General features: G+C 51.7%; 3 protein-coding genes across 3 annotated transcripts in view; 2 read left to right on the forward strand and 1 right to left on the reverse strand.

Annotated features, from left to right (window-relative positions):
* The window catches only part of elmod3 (ELMO/CED-12 domain containing 3), an 8,101-nt gene extending 8,044 nt beyond the window's left edge, over nucleotides 1-57 (forward strand). The window contains exon 12 of the mRNA XM_068761063.1: nucleotides 1-57. This exon is cut by the window's left edge and continues 552 nt beyond it. The gene's annotated coding sequence lies outside the window, so the exon portion shown is untranslated.
* A 6,284-nt stretch (nucleotides 58-6,341) lies between these two features.
* Nucleotides 6,342-16,016, forward strand: aebp1b (AE binding protein 1b). Its single transcript, XM_068760629.1, is given in 24 exon segments — nucleotides 6,342-6,567; nucleotides 6,946-7,176; nucleotides 7,250-7,312; nucleotides 7,615-8,286; nucleotides 10,260-10,327; nucleotides 10,760-10,820; nucleotides 10,925-11,002; nucleotides 11,475-11,546; nucleotides 11,619-11,728; nucleotides 12,026-12,165; nucleotides 12,235-12,319; nucleotides 12,382-12,526; nucleotides 13,199-13,287; nucleotides 13,404-13,527; nucleotides 13,632-13,828; nucleotides 13,912-14,088; nucleotides 14,163-14,880; nucleotides 15,016-15,155; nucleotides 15,253-15,265; nucleotides 15,268-15,351; nucleotides 15,427-15,462; nucleotides 15,465-15,485; nucleotides 15,488-15,591; nucleotides 15,661-16,016. Coding segments are annotated over 24 exon segments (3,996 nt in total). The 3' UTR covers nucleotides 16,003-16,016.
* A 188-nt stretch (nucleotides 16,017-16,204) lies between these two features.
* pold2 (polymerase (DNA directed), delta 2, regulatory subunit) overlaps nucleotides 16,205-18,510 on the reverse strand; it is a 4,090-nt gene continuing 1,784 nt past the window's right edge. The window contains 8 exon segments of the mRNA XM_068760630.1: nucleotides 16,205-16,408; nucleotides 16,635-16,736; nucleotides 16,813-16,828; nucleotides 16,830-16,941; nucleotides 17,008-17,165; nucleotides 17,450-17,530; nucleotides 17,651-17,826; nucleotides 17,829-17,848. Of these exon segments, the coding sequence (XP_068616731.1) occupies nucleotides 16,248-16,408; nucleotides 16,635-16,736; nucleotides 16,813-16,828; nucleotides 16,830-16,941; nucleotides 17,008-17,165; nucleotides 17,450-17,530; nucleotides 17,651-17,826; nucleotides 17,829-17,848 (826 nt within the window). The 3' untranslated portion in view covers nucleotides 16,205-16,247.

The following is an 18,510-nucleotide window of genomic DNA, read 5'->3' on the forward strand; positions in this document are numbered from 1 at the left end:
TCCGCGTCTGGTGGGGGGCTGGTTCCAGACACCTGATAGGCCCAGACCTCCCACTTGTGGGGAATATATTTTGAATAATTTAAGAAATCTATTTTATGAAGGGACAGATGTTATAACTTGTTTTATCTGAAGAGCTGACGGCTGATTGGCTGAGTGGTTTTCCCGTTGGTCCACTCACCTTCTCCTGACTGCAGGTGGGGGGGGCTTTGCTCTGCACACCATCAGCCATCAGAACATTTATTAAAACCTCTCTGGGGTTCTGTCCTGAAAACGGGAGGGGGTCCTGCTGGGCGTGGTCAGGTCTGTGTGGGTGTGGTCCCAGCTGAGAGCACGGTTATGGCCAAAGTGTTAATCACGATTATCTTGATCAAAATTGTGATTATCGTTTTTTTATGGTAAAATATTTGTATTGCACTTTAACATTTAAATCAACAGAGCGCCGCTTCCACATCCGAGTAACTAATATCAGCATCAAAATAAGACTTAAACTGCATTCAGGTGAAGACTAATTATTGATCTCCTACAGGAAGACATCAAGACAAATGTACAGGCCTCTGTCTCTGATGAGTAGCATGTATTACAGTACAAGTACAGTCAAACAGTAGTATGTACTACAGTACAAGTACAGTCAAACATCCTGTCTCAGAGGAGCATTCAGTCTCTCTCGCGCTCCATCGCCCCCTGGTGGTGGCGGTTCGTCTAGGAAGCATTTCATTTGAAATACAGTGGAGTTTTCTATGAGCATTTAAATGTCAAATATCGCGACTATTATGTTCATTTAATCGTGGCGGTCTAAGATCGTGATCGCGATTAATTTTGCAGCCTTATTCCATTTCAGGGATTCACGAAGTCTTCACCTGTAAAATGTTAAAATACAGGAGTATAGAGGGAAATCCTGAACAATGCAGCACACCGTCCCACCCCAGCAAGGACATCTGTGCCGGGGTTCTGGGGTCCGGGTCCTGGTTTGTGCTCAGGTGGAGCTGGTTCACCTTTTAGCCTTGCCTCCTGGTGAAGCCGGCGGGTGTGGCGTCCCGGTTCAGCGTCTATCGTGTCCGTGGACTCAGACGTGCTTCAAACACGGGCCTCTCATTCATAAAGAGCTAGCGGCTAGCACTGTCAGATATCTTTGCTAGCATGTGTAGCATATGCAAGGAGGAAGCGGCCACCTTGGATGTTCCTCATGTCCCAGCAGGACAGCGTGTCCAGAGAGGACGAATGATTGGAAGTGTGTCCTGTCAGCAGGGCGTGATATGAAACACTGATGATGAATATATTTATTAGATAGAATAGATAGAGCAGTACAAGTACAGTCAAACAGTAGCGTGTATTACAGTACAAGTACAGTCACACAGTAGCGTGTATTACAGTACAAGTACAGTCACACAGTAGCGTGTATTACAGTACAAGTACAGTCACACAGTAGCATGTATTACAGTACAAGTACAGTCAAACAGTAGCATGTATTACAGTACAAGTACAGTCAAACATCCTGTCTCAGAGGAGCATTTCTTGCGGTCTTGTTTCCGTTGAAAGTCCTTCGTACATAAATCAGACATTTAACAATACAAATAAAACGAATATTAAATTAGTCAATTAATGCAAAATAACAATAAATTACAAAGACACTTAATATGTGCGACGTAGGTGGACAAAAAGGGGGGGGGGGGTTTGATCCGGAGAGAGTCGTGATGACTATCTCTGTTTCTGTCCCCCTGAAAGGTGTATTTTTAGGGCCGTTTTGAAGGAGGCCAAAGAGGTGCATGTTTTGAGGGCAGGAGTCAAACAGTTCCACCCTTAGGGGGCAGTATTGTAAAAAGATGATTTACCCATGTTAGTCCTGTAGGAGGGGGTAATCACCTCTCATCTGATTGGACGTTGTCAGGTATGTTCCACACCTGGAGCACCAACATGAAGGCGGTTAATATCGTGGACTATAAACAGAGATATTTAAACCCACGTGTCTCAACTAGAGGGGGTGGTACCTAAAAAGATGGGCGTGTCCAACTGACACACGACAAGGAAGAAGAGAGATGCCATCTTCAATAGTTCCCGTATTTACAGTACAGGTGTAGAACGACTTGTTTGCTGTAAACAGAAGTCTAGATCATCCATATTGGTTCGGTCACCTCCCGAACCAATATGGCTCACCTGTCCCGTCACCTCCCTGTTTCCTGATCCGGAGACCCGCCCCCTGGCACGCCCTGCTGTTAGCATGAGTGCCGTGGCTTTCTTGTGGCTGCTCTCTGTTAGCTGTGCTTGATGTGTGGAAACACAATCGACCCGCCTACAGTCAGAAACATTGATTGTAACCGTAGCCTGATTAGCAGACGTTGTACCATGAATGCACTGATACGTATTGATCACTGATACGTATTGATCACTGATACGTATTGATTACCTGAAGCAGCCTGATTTCGTCGGTCCGATTCTGATGCGTTGCTCGTTCTTGCAGGATGCCGGGACAAACATCGAGTTCTGTCTTGCTTTATATGAAGGTGTGTAACTTGTAGTCGTTCTGACTGGAAGTACGATTTAATACCGAGAAATACTAATACAGTACGTGCTGTTGGACATTCAGTGTATTGTATGGAGAATGCGAAATAAATGCTGTTTAAACTGACTTGACTCTTGCTGTGTGTACTTTCTGTACTTTGTGTCTGGGTTGTACTGTGTACGTCTGTACTGTGTGTTGTGTGTACCTTCTGTACTGTGTCCTAGCTGTACTGTGTTGTGTGTACTTTCTGTACTGTGTCCTAGCTGTACTGTGTTGTGTGTACTTTCTGTACTTTGTGTCTTGGCTGTACTGTGTGTTGTGTGTACTTTCTGTACTTTGTGTCTTGGCTGTACTGTGTGTTGTGTGTACTTTCTGTACTGTGCTGATCCACACCACTTTAAAGGACATTTCTTTCCTTTAGCAGGGACTGTTATTGTCTTCTGTTAGGAGTATTTCCTCCTTCAGTGGAAGAAGATGGACGGTTGGACACTTCCTCCTCAGGGAGGGTGTCTTCCTGACCTTTGTCCTTCAGCAGGATCACACAGGGGGGGGGATGCTGGCCAGGATGGAAAAACTCCCCTTATTTGTGGCACCTGGACTAAGTTTCTCCTTTAAGGTATCACTTTGTGTATCAGACTAGCTAAAGACAAGTTCAATTGTTCAGATATCTGAATATATTCTGCACCAGCTGCAGTAAACGGTCGTGTACAGTCCCATCGATCCAATACTTGTTCAAACCAATGGGCGTGACCTTTAAAGAACAGACATGGACACACGTCTGACGTACCTGTGATTGTAGCGGTTCTGACATTCGGCCACTAGGGGGCGAGCATCGACGGTAGCTCAACCCGGGCTGTATTCCATATTCTAACACTGACGACTGATCAGTTGTCACACATTCACGGTGTTGGGGGGGGGGGGGGGCGTGGTGTTGGGTGCTGGTGGGGCGCCGGGCCGGCCCGCTGTGCCCCGTGCCGCTGCGCTGGCCTAGGTTTCGTCGGCTGTGTTGGTGTAAGTCGCCCCCGGGCCCTGGGCTGGTTCTTCTGCGTGTGGCTCTGGGGGGGCCCCGGGGGTCGCCCCCGGGCCCTGGGCTGGTTCTTCTGCGTGTGGCTCTGGTGGGGCCATGGTGGTCGTTCTCGGGTTGCTGTGGCTGCTTGGGGTGATCTGGGGGCTCATGTTGCCGTTGTTGGGTCCGGGATGGCTGCCCCGTTCTTAGGTGGAGGTTTCACGCATGCCAGATCCACCACTCCAGCACCAATCAAAACTCGATCTGAGAGTTAACTCCGCCCACAGGTCTCTGAGTCAGTGGAGGTTGCTGGTTCAGTGTTTGTGGCTCTCACTCTGCTCTCTCTCTTCTTCCTCAGATCTCCTGAGAACTTGGTGATCCAGACTTTCCTCTAGAGGCTGATGTGAACCTGGTGTATTGGGACAACTCTTGGTGATGATTGGATGAAGGGGTAGAATTAAGGGGCACAAATAAATCCATTGCACTCTCTCCTCAGAACACTGTATTTGTCACTTTGTGTTTGTCCATGTTGTGTGTTCACTGCGGTGTGCACAGCCCTCTACGGCGGTAAGCAGGAAATAAAACTAATAAAACATGAATAGGCTAGTCTGACAAGAGGGCAGGTGACGGTCACAATCACTATAAGAATAAAACGCATAGAATCTAACGTTGTGTACGTCGTTACTCTGGAGCACGAATGCAGACGAGGTAAGAATAAAAAAAGAACGACTGATCAGAACGGATCAGAGCATATTTGTGTATATTTGGGGGCCTTGGAATCTGTCCAGAGACAACAGATGTAAAATAGCCTTTTGGCTAATTCTGGCACGTTTACAGAAATGTTTATTAATGTGCGCTGTCCCTGTTAAATAAGCGAATAAATAAATAAATAAAAATAAGCTTTAACCAGTCGCAGCTCCTCTGGTCGCTCCTCTAGTTGTGGCGTCAGGCGATCTTCTGCAGATCCGTCTGCTACCCCGAAGCCCTTTGGCCTGAGCGGTTCCAGCCACAGGGACCTGGACTTGGGAGGACCACAGTGCCGTTTCATTTCTTTGACATGGTCCTGCACAACCAACCTGCCAAAATGAAATGTGTGTTGAAGAATATTAACATTTTACCAGTTTACAGACACAAAACATTTCACATAAATACTGTGTTTATGTGAAGTGAATGAATATTTCTCTAAATAATCCCATATTTAGAGAAATATTCATCAGGAACACAAACACAAAGCGACAGACGAGTTTTCCCAAAACAGGCCCAAGATTTACAACTTACAAGAACTGTTTATTTATATTTGTGAATGTATTTACATTGGTTGTTGTCGGGTTTCCCTTTATGTGCTGATTGTGTTAGCGCCCTGTAGAGGTGAAACTGACTGAAGGCCATGACGGGGTTAACGGTGGAATGTGCTGACATCTGCTGTGTGTCTCTAACCTTCTGTCTTTATCCATTTGGACCTTGTGAGCCTTCTGGAAAACCGTTTTCTCCCCTCCCCTCCCCGTTCCTTTCCTCGCTGTGATGTCATTGTTTCCTGCCCAGTGGATGCTGACGCTTTGCTCCAGACCCTCCTTATTGAATGTACTGCGAAGCTAGAAGTAACTTGTGCTTCTGTCCCCCAAGTCGTTTTATGTCGAGTCTCAAGTCTATTCCAAGCTGTAAAACCACGATAGTCATCTGAGCTGAATTTAAATCAAGACTGATGTTTAAAAGCAGAACGTTTTACTGTTTGTGTCTATAATTAGATTCTATAGAACATATAGACAAAACCAATAATTAAACTTATGACGTCTCCAGACTCCATTAAAGATGGGAGAATGGGGGGTGTTTGTTTGTCCTGGGCTTAGAGGATCCAGATGTTCCTAGAATCTGCTGGAGCCGCTCCCCCAGGTTGGAGGTTTGTGCTCCGACTCCCATGGGCACCACGTGGGTTATGACCTGCCGTATTTGTTCCAGCTGTTCCTTCAACCCTTGGTACTTGGCATCTCCAAAAACCCATTAGTTAGCCAGCAGGTGAAGCTGGAATGGTGTCCCATTGGGATTTGGGCATTTTTAATCCATACTGGGCCATTTGGTGGCCCGAATGGGTTGATCAAATCCTCTAAACGGCTCTGGATGACCAGGGAGGACAAGACGTAAAGCTCCAACATCGGAAGGAGGAGTGGCCAAGAAGAACCTACATCTTAGGGGTTGTAACTGTCATGCAGTGCGCCTCCTTCGCGCCTCCATGGCTCCCTGCCCATCACGAGGTTCTCCCCAGGAGCAGCTACACGGTGAGGAAAACTATTTCTCTTCTACGCCATGTTTTCACTTCCTGTCAGCCTGCCCCTCCAATGATTGGTGGTGTTTGTTTATGTAGCCCCTTTGGTCCTCCTCCTGCTCCTCCTGCTCCTCCTCCTCCCTTCTTGTTGTCCTCCGTGGTGAGTCAGGGATAAAACACTCCGATGAAAAGGAGCTGGCTCCCGTCTCTAACACAGGAGGTCTGAGGCCTCACCTCCTGTTGAGCCCTACACCTGTTCTAACTCGTTGGCCAGGTGAGGAGGAGCCTGACTCTGCTTTTTCAGCTGACCGTAGCTGCGGCTGTTTGACCGGACCTCTCTCTCTCTCTCTCTCTCTCCTCTCCACCTCCTTTCCCTCCCTGTCTATCCCGCCCCCCACCCGCTACGTCTCGCCGGGCCCAGTCTAATCCTGCTTGACACTGGGAGTGGGGCTGCAGAAACATTCTGCTGCAGTGAGGATCACAAAGAGAAACACTTTTATTCTTCTGGAGGACGGACCGGTTCGGGCTGAGCATTGGACGCCTGGGGGGGCCGTAAAACCAAGGACTCGGCAGCAGCTATGAACGGCCAGGCTGTGGTTGTATCTGTGGCTCTGCTGGCCCTGGCCTGCATTCTGATCCCCAGAGGAGGGGACAGCGCTGGGGGCATAGTTCCTCTCCGGCAGACGGGGGGGGCAGGGGATGAGCAGCGAGACGAGGTCGCCCTCCATGATCCAGAGACTGAGCAGGAACCTGTGGACCTGCTGGGAGGCAGCAACAGGCAAAGGAGAGCTGCTGGAGAAGCAGGTGAGTGGAGGACATTTAACCAGTCCGAGGAGCATAAAGACATTCAGTCCCTCTCAGCTCTGACAGACAGACTCCAGGTCCTCACCTGGCGTAGGTGCGTTTCTGTGCCTCTCCCAGACAGAGAACAGATTTTATGAAGTGATTTGGACTCGTGGAAAGAGAGAGAAGTGTTTTCCACTCAGCCCTGTAGACACCTGGCATTGCTCATCTTAGCTCAGACCCGTTTCGTGGATGATACAACATAGAATCAGAACCAGACTTCATCGGCTTAATAGAAAAGGGGTTTAGGCGGCAGTCAGCTGAAGACTTTGTTCTCGGTTCTTTACAACGGAGGTGGACGAAAAATGTACTTGCTGACTAAAACACTTTTCATTTCAGGCAGGATGAGAAGAGCACCGGACGAAGGAAAGAAGAAGAAGAAAGACAAGAAGAAGAAGGAGCCAAAAGCCCCCAAAGCCACCAAAAAGCCCAAAGCTCAGAAGAAGGGAAAGAAGAAGGGCAAGCAGATGACCACGACTCCACCGCCAACCACGACTCCACCGCCAACCACGACTCTACCGCCAACCACGACTCCACCGCCAACCACGACTCCACCGCCAACCACGACACGTGAGGACAGGACAGTTGGTATTTGACCGGGACTTAAATGAATGCTGACCTTGTGTCTGTCTGCTGCCTCTAGCGATCCCAACGGAACCACCCACCGAACCCGAGTCATACACAGACTACCCCTACCTGGATCCTGGTCAGTGACAGGATATTTCATTTGAATTATTATTTATATGTGTGTACTGTGAAGTACTGCATCTGCAGTATTTCTAATAGTTATGGGTTTACCAGTCCACCATTAATCCCTTTGAAAGTCCATTTACAGGTTTAGGATGGCACAGCGGTCACGTGAAAATCTTACTTGAAGCCTTTGTGGTTCCAGAGGTCAGCTTGATAAAGCGCCTGAACTGATGTCACTGGAGTCGATGTTTTTTGGTTCAGAACCCTAACAAAGTTGAACATTTTCAAACCCTCTGCTTCCATCGGTTTCTCTGTTAGACAGCGATTACTGGAAACCAGACGATGACTACTGGGAGGCCGAGCCCACGCCACCCAGGCCTCAGCCCAAGACTCCAATCACAGATCTTCCCTACAACTCCTGGATCTCGGAGGAGGACCCAGCTGCTCCAGTGACAGACGACTATGATGACTACTGGAAACCAGAGGAGAAGGAGCCAGCCAAACCAGTAACTGACAATTACGATGACTACTGGATACCAGAAGAGAAAGAAGACGCCACACCAGCGCCTGATGACTACGATGACTACTGGAAACCAGAGAAGGAGCCAGTCAAACCAGTAACTGACATTTACGATGACTACTGGATACCGGACGAGAAGGAGCCAACTAAACCGGTTCCTGATGTTGATCACTGGAAACCAGAGGAGGAGCCAGCCAAACCAGTAACTGACAATTACGATGACTACTGGATACCAGAAGAGAAAGAAGACGCCACACCAGCGCCTGATGACTACGATGACTACTGGAAACCAGAGAAGGAGCCAGCCAAACCAGTAACTGACATTTACGATGACTACTGGATACCGGACGAGAAGGAGCCGTATGCCCCGGTGACTGACACCTACTGGAAAGAGGTGGATCCGACCACCGCTGCCCCCGAGATTGATGGGAAGACTGGAACAGACGACGGTGATTACTGGGAGGTCACACGTAAGTCTGGCCCAAATGTTGTTTGTTGGGTGGTCTGTCTGTTGTCCAGTTTGTTGGGTGTTTGGTTTGTTGGGTGGTCTGTTTGTTGTCCAGTTTGTTGGGTGTTTGGTTTGTTGGGTGGTCTGTTTGTTGGATAGTTGGTATGTTGTCCAGTTTGTTGGGTGGTCTGTCTGTTGTCCAGTTTGTTGGGTGTTTGGTTTGTTGGGTGGTCTGTCTGTTGTCCAGTTTGTTGGGTGTTTGGTTTGTTGGGTGGTCTGTTTGTTGGATAGTTGGTATGTTGTCCAGTTTGTTGGGTGGTCTGTCTGTTGTCCAGTTTGTTGGGTGTTTGGTTTGTTGGATGGTCTGTCTGTTGTCCAGTTTGTTGGGTGGTCTGTTTGTTGGATGGTCTGTCTGTTGTCCAGTTTGTTGGGTGGTCTGTTTGTTGGGTGTTTGGTTTGTTGGGTGGTCGGTTTGTTGGATAATCGGTATGTTGTCCAGTTTGTTGAGTGTTTGGTTTGTTGGGTGGTCGGTTTGTTGGATAGTCGGTATGTTGGATGGTCTGTCTGTTGTCCAGTTTGTTGGGTGGTCTGTTTGTTGGGTGTTTGGTTTGTTGGGTGGTCTGTTTGTTGTCCAGTTTGTTGGGTGTTTGGTTTGTTGGGTGGTCTGTCTGTTGTCCAGTTTGTTGGGTGTTTGGTTTGTTGGGTGGTCTGTCTGTTGTCCAGTTTGTTGGGTGTTTGGTTTGTTGGGTGGTCTGTTTGTTGGATAGTTGGTATGTTGTCCAGTTTGTTGGGTGGTCTGTCTGTTGTCCAGTTTGTTGGGTGTTTGGTTTGTTGGATGGTCTGTCTGTTGTCCAGTTTGTTGGGTGGTCTGTTTGTTGGGTGTTTGGTTTGTTGGGTGGTCGGTTTGTTGGATAATCGGTATGTTGTCCAGTTTGTTGAGTGTTTGGTTTGTTGGGTGGTCGGTTTGTTGGATAGTCGGTATGTTGGATGGTCTGTCTGTTGTCCAGTTTGTTGGGTGGTCTGTTTGTTGGGTGTTTGGTTTGTTGGGTGGTCTGTTTGTTGTCCAGTTTGTTGGGTGGTCTGTCTGTTGTCCAGTTTGTTGGGTGTTTGGTTTGTTGGGTGGTCTGTTTGTTGGATAGTTGGTATGTTGTCCAGTTTGTTGGGTGGTCTGTCTGTTGTCCAGTTTGTTGGGTGGTCTGTCTGTTGTCCAGTTTGTTGGGTGTTTGGTTTGTTGGGTGGTCTGTCTGTTGTCCAGTTTGTTGAGTGTTTGGTTTGTTGGGTGGTCTGTCTGTTGTCCAGTTTGTTGGGTGTTTGGTTTGTTGGATAGTCGGTATGTTGTCCAGTTTGTTGAGTGTTTGGTTTGTTGGGTGGTCGGTTTGTTGGATAGTCGGTATGTTGGATGGTCTGTCTCTTGTCCAGTTTGTTGGGTGGTCTGTCTGTTGGATAGTCGGTATGTTGGTTGGCCTGTTTGTTGTCCAGTTTGTTGGGTTTTTGTTTGTTAACCCTATCCCAGCTGACTAAAGGTGAGAGGCGGGGTACACCCTGGACGTGTCACCAGCTCATCGTGGGGCCACACCGACAGGCAAACACTCACACGTACAGTGATCGATTCACCTAAGCTGCATGTTTTTGGAGGAAACTGGAGTACCCGGAGAGAACCCACACAGACACGGAGAGAACATACAAACTCCACACAGAAAGCAATCGAACCCAGAACCCACTAGCTGTGACGAGACAGCGCTAACCACTATGCCACCGTGCCGCTCTCCAGAGACCAGTCAATGAATGAAATAGATAACTGATGTATAACTACCTGTACGTCACTTTAACTCAAACCAGACCTTAAGAGTTCCTGCCAGAGGCTGAACTCGTTTTTCCACGGGCTCGGATGTGTTTTCATTACGCTGCGTTTCCAGAGCCGACCTCTGTCTGTCTGACTTTAACACAATCCTCCGCTCAGCCTTTAAACTGTTTTATATGTTTCCACTCCTGCAGTCGAGTTGCCAGACAGTCTTCCGTTCCCTGATGGTAAAGAGGTCGGCCCTGATACAGAAGACAGAACTGTACCAGGTCAGTCCATCCACAAGGAACAGCCAAAAACAGATCTCTAGACCACCATGCTGGCGGAAAGTCGCCTTTCTCAGTCCACGAAGGAGTTCAGGAGGGTTGCAGCATTCTGCTACGAGGATGGGGACTGGACTCAGAACCTTCGCCTGAGTCCGGATGTAGATGATCGGTCCCTCTCAACGGGACCGTCCTTTCACCATATGGGGATAACGTGGAACCTGCCCCGTGTCGGTGGGCGTGGAGTATAAAACTGCCCCGTCGTCACCAGAAAACACGGTTATGATTCTTGTAAATTCAAATGAAAGATTTAACAGCTTAATTAGATGGCAGTCCTCAGAGCGGCGTCCAATCAGAACGTCCTGGTGGATTAAACCATGTAATCTCGTTAAGTCTCATGTTTAATGTGGCGCTGATGTTTTACAGAGGAGGCCACAACCGCTTCTCCCTACGACAGGACGTGGTACGAAGATTACAATGAATATGGCACGAGTACGTACACACACACACACATTGCTGCTCCTTCTGGGCCGGTTTACTGGTTATTGTTCTTAAAGCTTCTAAAAACTACTGTTTGAAACTCTTTCTTTCTGCAGGGGGTAAAGAGACTGATGAAAAATGGATGGAGAAAGAGAGGGAGCGAGTGCAAAAAGAGAGAGAGGGGCAAGAGCGAGGTAAGGAATGCCACACAGGTCCTGAGATCCGGCTTCAGGAAGGGGACTTGGGAAGGGGCCGTAGGCTTTGGATCTGGATAAAAGGAGGAATTGGGGACTTCATGATGTTGTAAAGTTTACCTAAAGTCGTTTCCATGGCCGTTGCCGAGGGACGGAAGCAGACGTGGATGGGTTCAGTTTCTCTCACTCGGCCGTCGCTTCCACCAGTTCGTCTTTTTGGAGCTCATGACACGTTCCACATTCCCCCTGTCAAAAGTACACTACGTCTTTCAGAGTGAACTCTTTGGATCAGGACGATCTGGGTTTGATCAGTGGAAATCACAACATCTGGTTCTCTTCACATCCTCCAGGCCTCAGGCCTTCTCGGGGATTTTCACATTTGCACAATAATGATGAGTTCCTGAATTTCAGTGCAGCGAGGAGAAATGATCAAGCTAAAAGCGTCGCTTGGGCTTTGACTGTCTGTTGCCAGAGCGATTGCAGAGGCTGAAGGAGGCGGAGGAGCGGGCCAGGAGCCGACCACGGCTCTTCAAAGAACCAAAGAGTAGGTCTGCTCAGAGCCGGGCAGCACGGCTTCAGAGCCTGGGGTCTGATTGTGTGTCTGTGTTGGTGGCAGCGTGCCCCCCCTTGGGGATGGAGTCCCACAAGCTGGATCCGGACCAGCTGTCGGCCTCCTCCGTGTCTCAGTACAGCTTTGCACCTCAGAGGGCGCGCCTCAACATGCAGGTCGACCGCAGCCGTCACTTACACCCTGACGTTAGCGCCAGCTAGCAGCCGATTCTTAGTAACCATGGAGACCCTGCACTGATATTATTAATGTAGCTCCACAGAAGACGTCCGTGTAAAACAATGCTAGTAACGAGCCCAGTTATTGGTTAAATCAGACACACACCAGTCACAACTTGACCTGCTAAGGTCATCGTAGCGCCTGTGATGTCACAACCAAGTGACAAGTATGAGTGCATGACCAGCGGACATTTGCATTTCATTCGCACACGCGTGTTCCGGCCTCTGTGGTTCCAGGGCTCAGATGATGAAGACGACATGAGAGGTGGAGCATGGTGCGCCAACTCCGAGGACAGGATCCACTGGATTGAGCTGGACGCTCGCAAAGAGACGGAGTTCACCGGGGTCATCACGCAAGGACGGGACTCCACCAACGAGTAGGACAGGAACACGCCGAGGCGCCTTTTCCAGGTTCCACATGTTAACCACGCGTTGTCTCACTCCAGGACCGACTACGTGACGTCCTACTTCCTGGCCTTCAGCAACGACAGCAGAGAATGGACCACCATCCACGATGGGTACTCCGACTGGGTGAGTCCCCCACAGGGAGGCGTCCTGTTCCTCTCCTCCATCCTGACTTTCCTCTCCTCCAGCTGTTCTTTGGAAACAGCGATAAGGACAGTCCGGTGATGAACCAGCTGGCGGTACCCGTGCTAGCGCGCTACATCCGGATCATCCCTCAGAGCTGGAACGGTTCTCTCTGCATGAGGCTGGAGGTCCTGGGCTGCCCCCTCCCTGGTGAGCCTCGAACACATGAAAGGGTCTGTTCATCCAAAATAAACACTGCTCACGTTGACTTCCTCACAGGAAAGGAGCTGCCCTATTGGCACAGCCTATTCTGGGCGGGGCTAGTGCACCTTTATATATTAAACAGACTAATGAGGGGTGTTGGTTCCACCGCTATGATGGCAGGGGTAGAACATGCTGACATATTACATTTGTCACCAAAACCAGAAGACTTAAAAAGCGGTCAGCCGCAGCTAGCAGCCACTAGCAGTTAGCAGCTAGCAGCCGTTAGAAGCTAGTGGCAGTAGCAGCTAGCAGCCTGTAGCAGATAGAAGCTAGTGGGTTGTTACTTGGATCCACACTCGCCCCCCTAAATAAAAAGCATCAAACAGGAAGAGATCCTGAACTCTCCTGGATCTGGATCTGCTGGTTCTGATATGTGCAGAGATCCAGTTCTATTCTATCTGTCTATCTGAAGATATATCGATCCAGGATCTCTGATCCCAGAGGCTCGGGTCACTTGGAGCCGGATGAACACGTTTCTTGTTGGTACCGTTAAAACGCGCCTCCATCATCTCCTGTTTGGGTGAAGCTCCAGAAATGTTCTGTGGAGCTACAAAGATATGGAAGTTTTCATCTGCGCTCTTCAGGCCCGCTAATGGATGTGTTGGTTCGGTCCGACAGACCCGGCTGAGCTGCTGTTCAGGCAGAACGAAGTGACTCCGGTGGACTATCTGCAGTTCAAACATCACAGCTACTCGGAGATGGTTGCAGTGAGTATGTTCACGTTCCACAGAAGACGTCCGGGAGCAGAGTCCACGTTCGTCCAGGATCATTGTTGCTGTCCTTGTCCTTGTCCTTGTCCTTGTCCTTGTCCTCACACGTTCAGCTCATGAAGTCTGTGAACGACGAGTGTCCCAACATCACCAGCATCTACAGCCTGGGCCGCAGCTCCAAGGGCCTGGAACTCATCGCCATGGTGATCTCTGGGGCCCCCACGGAGCACGAAATAGGTGGGAATGGCTGAAGCAGCGATTACTGGGATCCTTCATAAACACTGGGCGGGGCCAGCAGGTTGTGGCTCCGTGACTAATAACTAGTGTCGTTCGGTTTGCAGGTGAGCCAGAGTTCCGCTTCACGGCTGGTCTCCATGGAAACGAGGCCACGGGTCGGGAGATGATCCTGCTTCTCATGCAGTACCTGTGCAAAGAGTACAAAGACAGGAACCCCCGAGCCCGGCGGCTGGTGGAGGGGATGCGCCTCCACCTGGTGCCGTCGCTCAACCCCGACGGACACGAGAAGGCCTTTGAAGCGGTCAGTGGTTCGCATCCAGCGGAAGGCGGCGCAATGTTAGCGCTGCCGGGGTCTGCGGTGACCCAGCTGTTCCTCCCCCACAGGGATCCGAGCTGAGCGGATGGACGACGGGACACCTCACTGAGGACGGCTTTGACATCTTCCAGAACTTCCCAGACCTCAATAACATCCTGTGGGACGCTGAAGATAAAGGCATGGTGCCCAAACTCAGCCCCAATCACCACATACCCATCCCAGAGGGCATGGAGGCCAACAGCTCGGTATGGGGGGGGGCAGTTTACGAGTGAACAAAAAACAAGCAGATTCCACTTCTGATCCTCGGGCTTTGTTCCAGATTGCCGTGGAAACCAGAGCCATCATCTCCTGGATGAAAGCCCATCCATTTGTTTTGGGTGCAAACCTCCAGGGTGGGGAGGCGGTGGTGGCCTACCCCTACGACAGCTCCCGCCCCAACAAGCCTGCGGCCCACAGCCGCCAGAAGAGGCAGTACGAGGAGGACGGCTACGACGGGCCGGCGTGGGGAAGGGGCTACCAGGAGGAGCCAGAGGAAGACTGGAGAGGAAGGGGGTACTCAGACCCGGAGGAGGAGTGGAGGGGTCAAGGCTACGACCGAGGCTACGCCCGGGAATACGACCGAGGCTACGCCCGGGAATACGACCGAGGCTACGATCGGGAATACGACCGAGGCTACGATCGGGAAAACGACCGAGGCTACGATCGGGAATACGACCGAGGATACGATCGGGAATACGACCGAGGCTACGATCGGGAAAACGACCGAGGATACGATCGGGAAAACGACCGAGGATACGATCGGGAAAACGACCGAGGATACGACCCCAGAGGGGAGGAAGAGGATGACGGAGGGAGAGGTGCTGATCCTGTGGATGAGCCTCGGGCGACTGCAGACGAGTCCCTCTTCAGGTGGCTGGCCGTCTCCTACGCCTCCACACACCTGACCATGACCCACAACCACCAGGGCTCCTGTCACGGGGGAACCTCCTCGGGCCAGGGCCTCGTCAACCGGGCCAAGTGGAAGCCAATCACTGGAAGTAAGTGGAGTCGGGACAGACCGCGGTGAGCTGCGCTTCCCCTGGTGGACACAACGTGTGGTGCGGGTTCTGGAGTCGTCGTTTGTACCATAGATGAAGCTCGTATAATTCATGTCAGCTGGACCTTCTGTGCAGGTATGAATGACTTCAGCTACCTGCACACCAACTGTCTGGAGCTGTCCGCGTTCCTGGGGTGCGATAAGTTCCCTCACCAGAGCGAGTTGGCTCAGGAGTGGGAGAAGAACCGAGAAGCGATGCTCACCTTCATGGAGCAGGTCAGTCCCGGCGGGCTGGGGCCGCCAACCCTCTTCATCATTCAAAGATTAGCATCCCTGCTAACTCAGAAGCAGCTGATCGCTCGCCTCCGTTCAGGTGCATCGTGGCATCAGGGCATCGTGAAGGACCGGCAGGGGAACGCCATCGGAAACGCCACCATTTCTGTGGAGGGGATAAACCATGATGTCACGACAGGTGTGGCGAAGGTCGTCCCCTCTCGGTGTCCCGTTGCATCGTGTGTAAAATAAAACGTATCTCTGGTCATTGCAGCTCCAACAGGGGACTACTGGCGCCTTCTGAACCCGGGGAGTACCGCGTGACGGCCCGGGCCGAGGCTTCTCTCCCGTCACCAAGCTCTGCGTGGTCGGTTACCAGCCAGGAGCAACCGCCTGCAGCTTTAACCTGGCCAAATCCAACTGGGACCGCATCAAACAGGTGAGGCGCCCATCCTGCAGCCGCAGCACGGCACGTGAACCGAGCGCTGATCCTTCCTCACGTCTGCAGATCATGGCCCTCCATGGCAACAAACCCATCAGACTCACCTACGCCACCAGAACACAGAACCCCGCCGCCACCGGCAGCCGGCGCGGGGCCGACGGGCACTCGGCCGAGAGGAAGAGGAGGCTCAGGATAGCCCGCATCCGTCGCCTTCGTCAGCAGAGATTAATGAAGTTAAGATCGATGAAGACGACGACATCGGCACCGATAATCACCAGCGTCCCCACGACCCCGGAGACCAGCACCTCCTGGTACGACTCGTGGGTCATCGGGGAGGGGCGGTCCTCGACCCCCGGCGGGTTCACAGACTCCATCCTGGACTACGAGTACAAGATCGATGACTATTAAAGCAAATCCACTCAGAAGACGCCGCCGTGCTCGTTGCCATGTTGTGCTCTGATCAAGTCTCCAACCTGGCAACGTGCTGACCTGTAGAAAGGTCGGATCACAGGAACCGTTTGTCTTTTGAATGATTTTTATTTGAGATGCACATTAGAAACGTCACAGAAATACTTCAGAGCAGACAAAGGTGGAGAGACAAATAAACGCTTGCTGATACACGTCTGTGTTTTTGGGCGCCGTTTGACGTGACCTCAGTGGCCGGCGTTCATCTCGCTCTCCTCGTCGTTGGCGGCGGAGAACGCAGAGAAGCTGAGCGGCTCGCAGTCTAGAGTCCGGAGGTTGACCAGGCACGCCGTCTGGGTGCCGCCGAACTCTGGGACGGTGACCAGCAGGACCTCCTGGCCATCAGGGCCTAACAGGAAGAGAGCAAACGCGTGGGCTCAGCGGGAGCAGCTGCTGAGTCAAGAGCGACACCTAGTGGTGGAATTCAGTATCGAATCAGGTCCAGGATGGACCCACATCTGAGCTGAGATCAGAACTATCATGTTCGATTATCAGAATCTTTATTTACACAGGGCCCAGAGATGGAGCATTGATTAGCCTTTAGGCACCAACGTGATCGATCAGTGTCCACACACCTGAGATGACCTTTGACCTGAGCGTCGGAGCGTTGCCGCTGAAGTAAACGTGGGGACACTCGTCCAGGATGAAGGGGTCTTTTAGGTAGAAGGGGTAACAGCCTGAAACAGAACCGGGTGAATAATTGGAACCAATACCCTTTCTTTGAGGGGGGGGGGCTTGTCTTCATCAGCTAACCGAGAGTGTCCGGCGCAAGTGGGGGCCAGGTGTCGCAGCCGGAGTGTCTCTTCCAGGATTTCCAGGTGGCTGTCCATGCTGCTGTACTTCTGAATGTCGCTGACGTTCTGGCCAGATGTTCCCAGGAACCTGGAGAGAAACCGGCCCTTTAAGGATCCGCCCAGTGGGCGGGGGGGGGGGGGTGGGGTCACTTACCTCACTCCATCGATGCTGGCGACGTAGGGGTTGGAGGTCAGCTGGAGGGTGGGGTACACCGAGGACAGGGGGAACATGCACCGGTGGAGCGGCTGCTGGGGGAGGGTGTAGTTGGTCGGGTCGTTCTGGCCCGGCATCACATCCACCGGAACCGAGGCCTAGAGCACAGGTGACAGGTCACATGACAGCCAATCAGAGGGCAGCACTGCAACTGTGATCATCCTTGGTCATACAGGAAGTAGCAAAGCCAGCCAGCAGGTCGTTCATTCCGATCGGTCACGTCGCTTTACCTGTTCAGCAGGTGACTAATAAAAGAAGAGAGTCGCTGGAATGATCCGGTCTCCACAGCGAGCGGGAAGATTAACGCCGAAGGTTCTGAACGTTTCGTTCCTCAGATGTTTAAGGATGAAGAATGGAAGGGGGGGGGACGGGGGGGACCTACCGCCAGCTGCAGCAGCAGCTCGTCCAGCAGCCGGACGGCCTCCACGCTGCCGGCCTGGCTCTTCTTGGTCAGGTACTTGGGCTCGACGAAGAGAAATACAACAGGTAGCACGATGGTTTTAACCCCCCCCCCCCCCCCCCCCCCCCCCCCAATAAGTTCAATGTGTAGATAACTGTGCTTCAGGGGGGCAGCTGCAGCCACCTTCGTGCAGGCGTCCTTGTCCTGGGTGCTCTGGCTCAAGAGGTTTCCAGCCAGCAGGACCCTGGAAATGGTGGCGGCCCCGCCCTGCTCCCCCTGCTCGCCAAGCTGACCGGTTACCATGTCGACCAGTAACTGCAGCCCGAGCATGCCGTCAGCGTGGCTGCTGCCGAGACCAGCCCGGAGGCCAGCAACACGAACCTGGAGACAGCAGGCCGACCGTTAGAGTCCAGTACCTGGGGGGGGGGGGGCTTCCAGGTGTGCAGGTGTTCACCTGTCAGAGCTCAGTGCAGGTCGGGGCGTCTGCAGAGGAAGATCAGCCAAGCAGAAGTCCTCCACCGTCAGCTTCCCGTCACTCCGCTCAGCTCCATAGACGGCGAGGACGCTGCCTGGGAGAAGCCACGCCCCACAAGAAAGGTCACCCCGCCACGCACACGCACACACACACGCACACGCACACGCACACGCACACGCACACACACACGTCACCACGGCTGCGTGGAGTTTTGTAATCAAGTTACTCAAATGTGTGGATCACCTTGTCACCACGATTGATCCTTACCTGTGACACACCTGTCTCGGTCTATCTTTCCCTCCAAGCGGATCCTCTGGAGCTCGTCCTCCAGGATGAGCTCGTCGCTTTCCCCGATGTATTTGGCTCGGGCAGGCTGAGGCAGCAGGTTGTGCTGAAGGAGATGAAACACGGAAGCATTCGTTTCATCCTGAGGGGATTGATCTTGCAGATGGAGCGTGACGCTGACCTCATCGCTGATCTCTCTCAGGATGGACGGCTGCAGGTCCATTCGCTTGAACAGCGTTCCCACGATGCAGCAGCGCTCCCCGGCCTGAAGGTCACACAGCCT

This window comes from Brachionichthys hirsutus, chromosome 4 (genome assembly GCF_040956055.1).
Source record: "Brachionichthys hirsutus isolate HB-005 chromosome 4, CSIRO-AGI_Bhir_v1, whole genome shotgun sequence".
NCBI classification, from domain to species: domain Eukaryota; kingdom Metazoa; phylum Chordata; class Actinopteri; order Lophiiformes; family Brachionichthyidae; genus Brachionichthys; species Brachionichthys hirsutus.